The sequence below is a fragment of the Electrophorus electricus genome, chromosome 21 (assembly GCF_041902795.1).
Source record: "Electrophorus electricus isolate QZ-2024a chromosome 21, ASM4190279v1, whole genome shotgun sequence".
In the NCBI taxonomy this organism is placed as follows: domain Eukaryota; kingdom Metazoa; phylum Chordata; class Actinopteri; order Gymnotiformes; family Gymnotidae; genus Electrophorus; species Electrophorus electricus.
Genome location: NC_137517.1, coordinates 18,653,274 through 18,667,500, shown reverse-complemented (window position 1 = coordinate 18,667,500; position 14,227 = coordinate 18,653,274). Strand labels below are relative to the sequence as shown.

At 39.2% G+C, this 14,227-nt stretch overlaps 1 protein-coding gene across 1 annotated transcript; it reads left to right on the top strand.

The window, feature by feature from the left end:
- The first annotated feature begins 2,077 nt into the window (after positions 1–2,077).
- Positions 2,078–13,146, top strand: LOC118240637 (Fc receptor-like protein 5). The gene is made up of 8 exons (XM_081704716.1): positions 2,078–2,112; positions 2,427–2,702; positions 2,806–3,144; positions 5,695–5,973; positions 8,002–8,301; positions 9,634–9,912; positions 12,048–12,164; positions 12,875–13,146. Exons 2-8 carry the CDS (start codon positions 2,591–2,593, stop codon positions 12,904–12,906), a joined length of 1,458 nt encoding a protein of 485 aa, XP_081560842.1. The 5' UTR covers positions 2,078–2,112; positions 2,427–2,590; the 3' UTR covers positions 12,907–13,146.
- The last annotated feature ends 1,081 nt before the right edge of the window (positions 13,147–14,227 follow it).

Sequence of the window (14,227 nt, the reverse complement as noted above, 5' to 3'; positions counted from 1 at the left end):
AGTTATCAGCGTACTTCTACACATCAGCGTAGCTGATGAAACACGGAAGTGATATGGATGCTTACGACTCTAGCAGATGAGTTTTTCAGAGTTTCACAGTAAAACCAGTGAAAAGATGATTACAATGATCAATACAAGAGCTACTGAAACCATGGAGTAGAGTTTTAGAGGAGAGAAACAGATTTAGTGAGGGATCTAACATGAGGTTCAAGTGAAAGTGTGGGGTGAAGAAGAACCCCAAGATTCCTAACTACCTACACCTAGTTGACAGCCATGACATCACTATCACTATAGAAACCGGACAGTCTGTATATTTGAGATTTGGATCATACCAACATAATTTAGGAATACAGAAGTCAGTAGAGTACAGCAAACCCAAAGAATGACCACAGATATGAGTGGGAAAACTTACATGCTGTGTGATGCTGAAACAGTCAAGTGCAGCCTACAAACACCCTGTAGAAAATCAGCAGATAACATCCACTGCTTGGGCTGTTTTGTGTGTTGGGGTAAATGTGATAGAATGTAACATACAGTGTATATTAAGATTTTAACAGACTAACTGGGTAAAAATACTGCAATCTCAAAAAATGTAACATGAGTAAACAATATAGGAAGGTGACGATCAACAAGAAATGACCAAGACAAACATTATTACCCCTTTGCTTTTTATAATATAAACAAAAACACTTATATTAAGAGGGGGAAGAATGATCTTGACCAACATAGTCTGGCTGTATTTAGCCTGACACAAGAGAGACTCTTCATTTTATAGATATGAAAGGAAACCCTGTGACATGAACCTCAACACACACAACTCCACTGGATTCTTTTTCAGAGCTTCATCTTATGAGCATAAATGGGGAGATGGAGAACAACAGTTCTGCAGTCCTGGAACAGCTCACAAACACTTTTATTTTCTCCCATTAATACTGCATGACTATTTAACAATTAATCCCATACAAGAATCTCAGAAACAGATTCACAAATTCAGCAGATTTGTGAATCAGTATTACGATCCCGAGCGTCGCTGCATTCACCTGCTTTCAGTTTCTGTTTCCATCCTGGCTTTCATTTCCATTTGATTTCCATGGATTTCATTTCCATATGTGATTCTTTGTTTTGGTTTCGTTAGTTCAGCCCCTCGTTTAGTTTTCTGTCCTTCATTAGTTTCCCCTGTTCCTCGTTTCTACCTTGTTAGGTCATGTTTTTAAACCCAATGTTTTCCTCAGTGTCTTGCTGGTCGTTGTTCTAGCCGTTATCTGCTCATTGTGTTTGTACTAAGCCGTTGTCTGAGCTCTTGTCTAGTTTTCGTTTATTCAGTCAATGTTCTGGGTTCTGCCTTGTTGTCTGTGTATCTGTACCCTGTTTTCTCTGAGTTTGTCTGTTGATTTATTTTCTGATTTTCGTGTTTTTCTTTCTCTTTAATATATTTCCTGGATCTGTTCGTATTGGTGCTGTGACCCTGGACTGTCTTAATGACCCAGATTCTGGATTTGCTCTTAATAAATCTCGCTCTTCTCAGCGTCTGCGTCCAGCTCTCTATCGCTCCACGTTACACAGTGTGTGTTCATTCTTCATAAACCTTCTAAACACTTAGAGAATGCTGGATAGGATGTCCATAAGTAACAGACACTGTGGAACTGTGAAACAGCAGTAGTGAATCTGCTCATACCACAGCACACACCACTGCCCACAGAAACATAAATCACTGACGCCCCCTTGTGTTCACAACTTTCAGCGCTCTAAAGCACTCTAATGATGGTTTATCGTGACAGAGTCATGTCTTTCACTTTTGTTTAATTAGGGTACTTGTGAAAACAGCAGTCATTTTCCCCACTCCGTTTGAAGCAGAGTTTAGATGTACATTTATTCAAACCGTTATCTAGCATGTTAAGGTGTTTTTATTAAATGAACAATTGTACATAGTGGTAACCAGCATGTTAAGGTGTTTATGCTTAAATTAACAATGATACTTTTATTTTAATTGTGTCTGAAATGTTTTGCTCTCATGTGTTTTCTTTAATAAATTAATTAATTGTTCATATTCATATGTTCCCTCTTTTATGTTTATAGTGCTGATTTCATTTGTTCAAGCTGGACTTGCTCAAGGTGATTTATATTCTGTTTATATATTATTTAAAACCCAAACTGCCATTACTAACTCTATTCAGCTATTACATGAAACATGGAATGATGGAATGATGTCTTTAGACATTTATGAAAATTTGCTATTTTAAATGTATTAATTTACACATTTAGCATTTTAGTGTATGTATTTTATAATTAAAGAATTGATATAGTATTAAAATATATGCAGGACCAGATAGCACTGACTGGTGTGGTAGATTTAGATTTAGATCTGTGTAATTTATTTGTTTTCAAAGTAACTGAATGAAGAATTCAAATGTTTAATGTTTCTGCAGGTCATGTTAAAGCTGTTGTGAGTGTAAGTCCTGATAATCACGTGTTCAGAGGAGAGACTGTGACTCTCAGATGTGACATACAGGGAGAAGGAGACACTGGGTGGACATACAGCTGGTATAAGAATAACTACAGTATCTACCCAAACGTCACATACAATCCATACATGATCAGCTCTGTTAGACAGTATGACAGTGGTACATACACCTGCAGAGGGTACAGGGGAAGAGACTCTCAGAGCTCAGAGATCAGTAATGCTGTTACATTAACTGTGTCAGGTGAGTTTGGACTGTGAATTTAGCCAATAGACATTCATAGCAAGGTTGTTATTGTGTGTACGTGATTTTAAACACTCAGGATTTTATATTTGCTGTGTTACAGAGAGAGCCCAGGCAGTACTGAATGTGTCTCCACAGAGCTGGCTGACTGAAGGAGACTCAGTGAGTCTAAGCTGTGAGGTCAGAGACTCCTCTACAGGCTGGACATTCAGCTGGTACAGATCTGTTCCCTACAGAGAATGTTTAACTCCAGTAACATACAATCATAGCTATGTGAGGTATTGTGTTGAGCTCCTCTCAGACAGCATCAGAGGATCTGGAGGCTCCTACACTCTCAGCCCTGCTGCTCAACATCACACAGGAGTTTATGTGTGCAGAGCAGAGAGAGGAGAACCAGCTTATCAGACACAGTACAGCAACACACAGCCACTATGGATCACTGGTGAGGACAAACAACAGCAGTGTGTGTGTGTGTGTGTGTGTGTGTGTGTGTGTGTGTGTGTGTGTGTGTGTGTGTGGATGAAACATTAGACATTCAGTGTCATAGTGTCATTCCTAAGTCCGCAGTCAGCTAGTATTAAAGTTAAACATTCAAATATAAAATAAAGATGTTAGAGAATGTCTAACAATCACACAAAGAAACACATTTTTATACATTGGTCAGAAGTAATTATGTATTCACCCCACCTTCTTTTACATACTAGCGTTGCATTCACCTTCATTACATACAAACCAAACATTCGTCAACATATGGTCGTTCCTAGAGCTTCCTAAGTTCAAGACTGTTTACTCACTACACACTAAATAGAAATAAAGATGCAGACTCTGGAATTAATTGAAGAGAAGCGCTGGTCCCGTCTTTATTCTGAGCTCAGTGTTATAAACGAGGCATTATCTGGAGAATGTCTAACAGTCTCAGGTGGGCTCACCTTTATACCTTTTCTTCAAGGACCCTTACATCACCATTTTTATTTTTTCGTAATATTTGTCCAGGATCCACTATTGTTCTCCACACCAAACATTATTCAATGTATGCAAATTGATATTCAATACTTACACCAACCCGTTCTTGGTACCATTACGTTCATCCTGAACTACTTTTACTTTTTAAAGGCGATCATATTCTATATCACCGGATGCCCATATTGGTTCTTCCAGTGATGTCCATATTGTTTCTTCCGGTGCTTGGCCGGGCTGTCCTGTCCTTGAAGCAAGGCTCCCCCTCGACTGAGGCCCCTAGAGGCCTGTCAGAGGCCTCCTGAGGATTTACACTGAAGCCTACAGAGGTCTTTCCAGCATGAAACCAGTTTATTCTGGACCTTCCCTATTTTTCTGCTTACAATATCATTTTATTACCTTGTTATGACCCCGTCAGGCTGTGAGGCTGTAACAAGGAAAAAGAAGCGCAAATGTCTAACGTAACAGAAGTTGTGGAAAAAAATGAACAGCAACAAAACAAACAGAAGCACAAATGGAAGGTTTTTTTAGTGTATTGTACAGAGGTTATGATTTACAAATAATCTTACTGGTGCAATTCCTTCAGGAGTGAACCTGGCCAAAATAATAACCAAAACCCACACTAAGGAAATAAAACTATACCCTAACTAATCCTAATAACACAAGAAACATACAACAAACCTTTCTAACTTCCTGACACAAACAGACAAAACCCACACCCAACAAAAATTGCAGTCACTCCTTACCACCAGTGTCCAACACCAATGTACCAAACAAACAACATTTACACTCTTTACACAATCTATATATATGTAGGTATACACAGCTACCGAAGCAGGAGGGGCGAAGCCAAAGACGAAGTTCAAAAATGTGAAAAACAAGGTGATACACAACACGTCATACAAATGTTCAATCACAGCCAAACAAACTCCAAGCTAACACACAGTCTCCTTACTCGCTGTCTTCCTCTTCCTCTCTCGTGGGAGGGCCTTTTAAATAGCCGACACAGTTGGCTGGAAAACCCGGCAAGGAACGTGGCGGAGTCTCAAACAGGGTGGAAATCCTGGCAGTGAATCTGGAACACACACACACACACACACACACACACACACACACACACACACACACACACACACACACACACACACATCTTTCTGTAACAACCTCAATATGCAAACTGATATTCAACACCCACACCAGGTGGAAGCTGTTACCGCTACATTCCAAGAGAAGGCTTCTCTTGACCTTGTCCTAAAGAAGATGTTTTTCTCTACAGTCCTGAGTCTGGTGGAGAGGTCGTATATCTTACCTTGAGTTCCACCAAAATCTACCCATGATCCTTTACTGAAGCCTGCAGAGGCCTCTACTAGGGCTCTGGCCTGTACTCCCTGATGGTTAATGTTATCATGTCTAATGCAATGTTGAGTCTCTTTTCCCTGTAAACACTCTTTTTATTACCTTCCCACTGATCACGTGGTATGGCCCGCCACATGCAGTGGGAGTTTCTCGTCGGCTATTTGTGACTCGTCCTATTTGTAACCACGTCCAGCTGTCAGCACACACCTGCATCTGGTTTAGTCTTGTTATGTTTGTAGTATTTAAACCCTTGTTGGTGTGTGCGTTGTTGTCAGTCTTTGCTCATGTTCACATTCATGTTTATGGTCACAGTGTTCATGGTGTCCGTGTTAGCTGTAGCTGTATTCATGTTCACTGTTTATGTTATACGTGAGTGCCGTTGTCTTGATGGTGTGTTAATAAACGTGTGTCACCATCAAGGGAGTCTGTACGTACTGCTCCTTGCCCTGTGGTACTCGGGCTGTTATGTTACCCCAAAAGACAAAATCATGATCTTAGATAGATGTCACTACCTAGATATTATTAAACAGAATTTATTAAAATTATTTTCTATCATCAGAGCAATCAACACAATGGTTGTAATCGTTCCATGTTAAATGTGTTAATTACACTCCTGCTATGATAAGACACTAATAATAACAATAATAATAACACGTGATGTATAATTTCTGTTTCTAAGGTCTGTCACCTCCAGTCTCTCTGATCATCAGTCCCAGCAGAACTCAACACTTTAGTGGTGACTCTCTCTCACTGAGCTGTGAGGGACAGAGTGACTCTACTGGATGGAGAGTGAGACGATACACACACAGTGGGAATGTGTCAGATTGTTCATCTTTCAGGGGATCAGTTACAGGATCTAGATGCACCATCGGATACCTCTACACATCCCACACTGGAGTGTACTGGTGTCAGTCTGAATCTGGAGGGAGCAGCAATCCTGTTAACATCACAGTGCACAGTGAGTCTGCATGTATGCACTCACTAGTTAAGGAGAAAAGGAAATGTTTGATAACAGGATATTATAGTTCACAATATATAGAACTATCAGTTACTGACTAAGAAAACTGTTAACTAGAGTTAATAAGAAAAGCTGTTTAACATGTTCTCAGTGTGTGTGTGTGTGTGTGTGTGTGTGTGAGTGTGTGCGTGTGTGTGTGTGAGTGTGTGTGTATGTGTGTTTGTGTGCGTGTGTGCGTGTGCGTGTGCGTGTGTGTGTGTGCGTGTGTGTGTGTGTGTGTGTGTGTGTGTGCGCGTGTGTGTGCGTGTGCATGTGTGTGTACGTGCGTGTGTGTGTACGTGTGAGTGCGTGTGTGTGTGTGTGTGTGTGTGTGAGTGTGTGTGTGAGTGTGTGTGTGTGTGTGTGTGTGTGTGTGTGAGTGTGTGTGTGTGTGTGTGTGTGTGTGAGTGTGTGTGAGTGTGTATGTGTATGTGTGTGTGTGAGTGTGTGTGTGTGTGTGTGTGTGTGTGAGTGTGTGTATGTGTGTGTGTGTGTGTGTGTGTGTGTGTGTGTGTGTATGAGAGAGACGTTTAACATGTTCTCAGTGTGTGTGTGTGTGTGTGTGTGTGTGTGTGTGTGTGTGTGCGTGCGTGTGTGTGTGCGTGTTTGTGTGCGTGCGTGCGTGTGTGTGTGTGTGTGTGTATGAGAGAGACGTTAGTTTGCTTTCCAATAATTGGGTGATTGTGTGTGAGGTCAGAATTTAAAGATTTCACATCTTTATTATTACACTAATTTAAACAGAGCTTCAAATGTATGGTGGCAAGAAAATCATTTTATAATTCTGAATCTTGGAGCAGTAATCCTGTGAACATCACAGTCCAGGGTGAGACTCCATTTAGTGAATTTACGCTTGTACTGAGTTTACTGTAAACACCATGAACACCATGTCCTGTCCCTGACTGAACACTCTTCAGTTTATATATTTGTATTTTCATATGCATTGGAGTATTTGAGACTATGGATATACATTACTTACATTTAGTCATTCAAGCCATGTAACGTAACTGTTAGCCATCATTTTCTAAGAGACAGAATAGATGTTTTCTATAAATTCTATCCACAGCAGAAATAGGAAATCAAATTACAGTAACCCAAGTACTCAAGGAAACAGCCCCATCTTGTGGTGTGAATCAGTATTTACATAAATGTAACATAAAGCGTTCACATGGAATCCAGTTACATTAATTAAGGATTAAATTTACATGTGATACACTCATTTATTCTAAAAAAAATTAAATGCTATTACATTGCTGTATATATTGTAGATAACTGGTTCCAGTGGCATAGTATCTATTTGTAAACTAGGGGCCATTTTAATTCAAGGACTGGCTCGGAGCGTTTTAGACAATAAAAACATTTGTGTTCATTTCTGTTGACTTTAAGAACCACCTGTACTGTCACCACATTACTCCTACTGTAGCATCACCACATTACTCCTACAGTACCATCACCACATTACTCCTACTGTACTATCACCACATTACTCCTACTGTACCATCACCACATTACTCCTACTGTACTATCACCACATTACTCCTACTGTACCATCACCACCATTACTCCTACTGTACTATCACCACATTACTCCTACTGTACCATCACCACCATTACTCCTACTGTACTATCACCACATTACTCCTACTGTACCATCACCACATTACTCCTACTGTACCATCACCACATTACTCCTACTGTACTGTCACCACATTACTCCTACAAGTGTCACATTACTGGACAAAGTGTCCAAGATGGTACTGGATGGAATAATTAAGTGACTCACAGTCATGGGTTCACGTTTTACCCTCCAATCACAATCAGATCCCACATAATCTCCAGATAATCTCCACAAAACACAGTGATTAACAGATTAGAATGCAGCATCGTGGGTCTAACCTGTTTGTTATAATATATGTAAATACAGAGTGACTCCAGGAAGACACTGGGGGTCAGTCAGCTGTAACATGCAGTGTTCTTCATCTCTTTCCACAGATTTACCCACAACTAAACTGACTGTGGAGCCTCAGAATCCTGTGTTCACTGGAGAGTCAGTCACTCTGAAGTGTGAGGTTCAGGGTTATGATGGGTGGACATATCAGTGGAGGTATAAGAAGAAAGCTCAGAGTCAGTGGACTACAGTGTCTCAGTCTGTGTTTTACACTGTAAACAGAGACACTCTCACCATCAGTGGAGATGCTGTAGTTAATGGGGATCAGTACCAGTGTAGAGGAGAGAGACATGACAGACCAACAACATCAAAGAGCAGTAACATTGTTACCATCACTGTACATGGTAAGATCACTGCCACTTAATGAATTTAACAGCTATTGTATTAATTTAAATTATTGTTTTTAAATAATTTAAACCATTTGTAGTTAGCAGCATAATTCACACTCCATGTATTGTGTTTTCTGGGCACAAGGAAATTAGAGCTAGACTGTAATTGCAGTTACACTACATGATATCAGAGCTGTAATGTAATTACAGTTACACTACATGGTGTTCGTGCTGTACTGTAATTACAGTTACACTGCATGGTATTAGAGCTGTACTGTAATTATAGTTACACTGCATGGTATTAGAGCTGTACTGTAATTATAGTTACACTACATGGTATTAGAGCTGTACTATAATTACAGTTACACTACATGGTGTTCGTGCTGTACTGTAATTACAGTTACATTACATGGTATTAGAGTTATACCGTAATTACAGTTACAGTTATCTTAGTGTTATTATGTCATTACAAACTTATAATGGCCCTTAAAAGTGATACACAAAATTTATAACAACAAATCAGCTCTGTTAGAGCAGGTGAAACACTGAACAGGGCTGTACTGTGGTCCTGCAGGACTTTTATTTTGACACCACTACTTTAAAGGCATTTGTTTCCCCCCTGCACTACAAGACCTGATCTCACTAATAGCACCCCCTTCTGTGTTGAAGAAGAGAGTACACAGTGACCTCACATAGTCTGGAGCAGAGAGACGTGTACTTCTCAGTGACCAGCAGCCAGTGTTCAGTTTTAGTAGGTTTTATAAGATTCCAACACATGATCTTATTGAGAGGTGAACATAAAAGCAGAATTTAAGTACTGTGTGATTTCTACAATGGAGCCTGAGCTGGTTCTGACTGTGCAGTCTAATTGGACACAAATATTGAGTAGAGAAACTTTCAGACTCACATGTATATGAGCAGGACTGTAATCCTGACCCCAACCCCTTCTCAAAGTCCAGTAAAAATCCAGTAACAATGTTAACAGCATGTGTATAACAGCTTGTTGAGTATGCTAAGATGGTATGTATTATACCTGTTACATGTTCAGTGACTTCTCAGGTTAACATCTACAGATATGAACTTGGACACCCAAATAAAATGAAAAACATCAGAATTCATCAGATTATAAACAAATCTGATATAAACAGTTAATTAAAAGTTGCTGATTAATCTACTGCTTCACTACTGCTACACCATGTTACTGAAAGTCTATTGTTTTTATTTTAAAATATTTACAACTCTTTAAATACTTCATCTATTTTTAATTTGAGAATGTTAGTCATTTCATAGATATCTCTGTGCACTCTGCCATTGCATATCTTGAACTGTGTGTTTCATCTCCATCAGCAGTTAAACCTACACCTGAACTCACATCAAGCCTTAAAGGAGCTGCACTGGTGGGAAACCCAGTGACTCTGCACTGTAAGCTGGACCAGCCTGCTGGATGGAGCTTTTACTGGTCCAGACACACACAGAACCCTGAGAATGAGACCAACACTGCAGCAAACTCCTACAACATCAGCTCAGTGGCGCCCTCTGATGGAGGCCAGTACTGGTGCAGAGCTGGCAGAGGAAACCCAGTCTACTACACACACTACAGTGATGCACTGTGGGTAAACGTTACTGGTGAGGAACAGTTTACAGTGTATAACTACTTTAGAAATTAAATCTATCAGTTAGATATTCAACAATATCAGTACTTGTCAACCCTCAGTAAAAGTTGGCACAATATTAGATTACAAGTGTCACTACATGTACTGTGGCGTCTTGGACATGTGCACAGATTGGCCACTAGACGGCAGCAGTCAATTACATTTTAGTAAAAATATGATGAAGCAGCTCGCAAAATGTTTGATTTCCTGAATAACAGAAAGCTGTCATATCTGCTACAGGACATGAATTATTTGTTCCTGAATTAATGGATTTATTCAACATTAAAACATGTACAGGACCAGACCGCAGTGACTTGTGTGAAAGATTTAGATTTGGTTATGTATACTAGTGAGTAACAGTTTACAGTGTATAATTATAGAAAACATTGTGTTGGTTATCTGTGTGATAGATTTAGGTCTGTACAGTAACTGTGGCTGTACATGGTAAGATCACAGTCATTTCATGAGTTTAACATCTATTTTACTCATTTAAACTCTTTATAGAGAGTAGCAGAAGACACTCAGTCCACATGTATTGTGTTTACTTGTTAAGGGTAAAAAATATACTGTGACTGTACTTTTATTCCAGTAATACTGTATGGTATTATAGCTGTGAAGTGCAAACTTACTACATTTCTTGTTAATATCATTATCAACTTATAATGGATCTTAAAAAATAATACACAATGTTTTGGCACCCCTGATTTAAAAGCATTTGTTTCCCCCTGCACTACAAGACCTGATCTCACTAATAGCGCCCCCTTCTGTGTTGAAGAAGAGAGTACACAGTGACCTCACATAGTCTGGAGCAGATAGACGTCTACTTCTCAGTAACCAGCAGCCAGTGTTCAGTTTTAGTAGGTTTTATAAGATTCCAACACACGATCTTATTGAGAGGTGAACATAAAAGCAGAATTTAAATACTGTGTGATTTCTACAATGGAGCCTGAGCTGGTTCTGACTGTGCAGTCTAAATGGACACAAATATTGAGTAGACAAACCATCACACTCACAAGTGAATGAGCAGGACTGTAATCCTGACCCCAACCCCATCTCAAAGTCCAGTTAAAATCCAGTTACAGAATGTTAACAGCATGTCTATAAGAACTTGTTTAGTATGCTAAGATGGTATGTATTATACCTATTACATGTTCAGTGACTTCTCAGGTTAACATCTACAGATATGAACTTGGACGCCCAAATAACGTGAAAAACAACTGAATTCATCAGATTATAAACAAATCTGATATAAACAGTTAATTAAAAGTCTGTTGATTAATCTACTGCTTCACTACTGCTACACCATGTTACGGAAAGTCTATTGTTTTTATTTTAAAATATTTAAAATACTTAAATACTTAATCTATTTTTAATTTGAGAATGTTAGTCATTTCTAACAGATATCTCTATGCACTCTGCTATTGCATGTCCTGAACTGTGTGTTTCATCTCCATCTGAGTTGATATAATTATGCCTGACTGGATATTTTACTATATGAAATGATATTATTCAGTCATGAAAGTGTTAAGCTCCCATCGTTGTTGTGTGATGCCCTTTTCTAGAAAACCTGCTCCTACAAACTCTTTGGATTTGCTGCTCAGTTTAGTTTTAACTGTAGCAGAGCAAATATGCAGCAGCACATAAATAACTCCTCTCACTCACACACATCCTTTTTATTATTACCCAGTTAAAATAAACAATGCAACAGGTTCTGTGTATTGTTGATATTATAATTTTTGTAAAGTGGTTGGGTGGCTACCACATGAATAAATGAATGAATTAAGTTATACGGCTTGTTTGCAATGAGTGTCACTTTTCTTTGGTTTATATTTTTATTTTAGATTAATTGTATTTTTTATCATTCCATTCCATTATGTTCACTTCCATGTTTCGTCATGTGGCTTCTCATTTGTAGCTGTTCGTGTTTTTCATCTGTTTAAAATAAACGTCTTTGTTCACACGGCTCACGTCGGTATCCCATCACTCACCCTCAACGCTCTGCAGAGTCACAGAAGCACTGTAGCTCTTCAGCTGTGATTAATTCTGTGTGTGTGTGTGTGTGTGTGTGTGTGTGTGTGTGTGTGTGTGTGTGTGTGTGTGTGTGATCAGCTCTGTCCCATTCAGAAGCTCCACTCTCCATCCTTAGTCTGCTCAGTAGTCTACTGGCAGTCTCTCCATATCTGCTAGTGTCCATCGTGCTGGGGGTCAAATGCTACAGAGCTCACGGTAAGAACTCTTCCTCTTAGACACACATTACACACACTGGAAGAACCAAACTTACATTTGTTTGAATCTGAAAACGCATCATAGGGTTTGTCTTTCTTCTCTGTGTTTTTATGACTTTCTCCATTGTCATGACTCTTAATACTGCTTAATAAAAGACAAGCAGGACACATGACAGTAAAGTGTCTGTTATGTGTTATCCATAAAAATCATGGTTTATAAAAGCAGCACATGGTCATGAAACCAGTAGTTAAAAACAAGAGTGACGAGAACAATGACTGGAACCAGAAAATGTTACTTTAGGCAAGACAGCAAATACTAAAAGAAACATGAGTGTAAATACACATACTAACTAGAGCCAAACAACACACAGTCACGACAGAGCAGAGAGATGAATGAAAACAAAACAGTACAGGTTACCATGGGAACCACAACCACCAACAACTTAAAAGTTTTATACATAGTTTATACTTTTGTAAACAGACATTTAAAACTATTTTATATGCTGGTTTAATAAAATACTGATTTTCTCCCCACAATCATTGACAATGTCGACACGTTGCTTGCGTTGGAGACAAGACACGCTTTTTTTCCTTCTCTGAACTACAAGACCAAGACTGCAATAAACATTTATTAAATGATAATCTAATAACACCAGGGGGAGCTTTCTAACACCTACACTTTGATTTCTGTGTTTGATGTTTTTTCTACAGCTCTGACTGAAAATGCAGTCTCAGAGGAGTGAGAGTCTAAAGGAAAATACTGAAGATGGAAGGACATTGTTCTGTTTGCTTGAAGTCATTTCACGTGTGAGATTGAATGTTTGAACTCTGCTAACTTACTGCCAGCTGACCACCAGTTTATATGAAGCATCGTGCAGCAATGTTTCACTTTTATGCACATGTTACTATTGTGTGTCATTTATTCCAATGTTAGAATATTCTCATTTATTTTAATGATCTTTTACTTTGTTGGACTAGTTTCCTTTTTTATGTTCTAGTTAAATAAATAACAACCAAATAAATTGTGTTCATTATCATTGCACTGATGTCAGATGAGATATTCAGCAGCCAAAGAAACACTATCTCAGTGTATTTCATAACAGACTTTAGATTTTAAATAATCAACAACTAGACCACAGATTAGTGTTTTACACATTACTTCACACTGACTCTCCTCAGCTTTAATGTGAAACTGGTATAGTTCACTGGGTAGTGAAGTCTACTCCTGCTGTAAGATGGAGTGCCACTGATGATCAGATACATCATCCCAGTAAGGAAATTCAGGAGGAACTGGGGTGGGTATATTAGACATCCAGTGAACAGGCAGGGCTTTACTTCCATGTGTTGGAAGCAGGAAAAATTAGCAAGTGTAAGGATCTGAGAGACTTGAACAAAGACCAAACTGTGATGACTAGACAGCTGGGTAGAGGGAACATCTCCAAAAGGGGAAGTTCCAACACACCTCCTTCAGTCTTTACATTTATGGCATTTAGCTGACACTTTTATCCAAAGCAACTTACAACTATGACTGAGTACAACTTGAGCAACTGAGGATTACAGGCCATCTTCAAGAGCCCCACAGTGGCAACCTCGCAGTGGTGGGGCTTGAACCAGCAGCTTTCTAACGTCCTTGATTATGTTAGCAAGTTCTGTGAGTGTTTACGCTCCTTATGTGATCTAGCACACAAAACCGTAAACCACTCCCAGTGCCGTACGAAAGCTAGGTACGATTTACGAGCTGTTCACTGATCCTTTCAGGAAGAAGACAAAGTGTTATCTTTATTGCCTTTGCCAGGTTCTGCACTTCACACCAGATTTGCTGGTCCATATATGGCTAAATCACAATTACGTGATATGGATTATGTGATACACACACCCGATCGTAAGAAAAAGTGTATGTCACATCAACATGCTGAAATGCTGTTTCATGCTATGCTTCCACAGATGATAATGGTAGTATTAGTGCACCTGTTCTACCCCTAGTTGTAGCCCCATCCCTGCCCCTTTATCTGAGTATTTCCCTTAAGTGGATAGTTTAAGCTTGAAAATTGTTGTCCTTCTGCT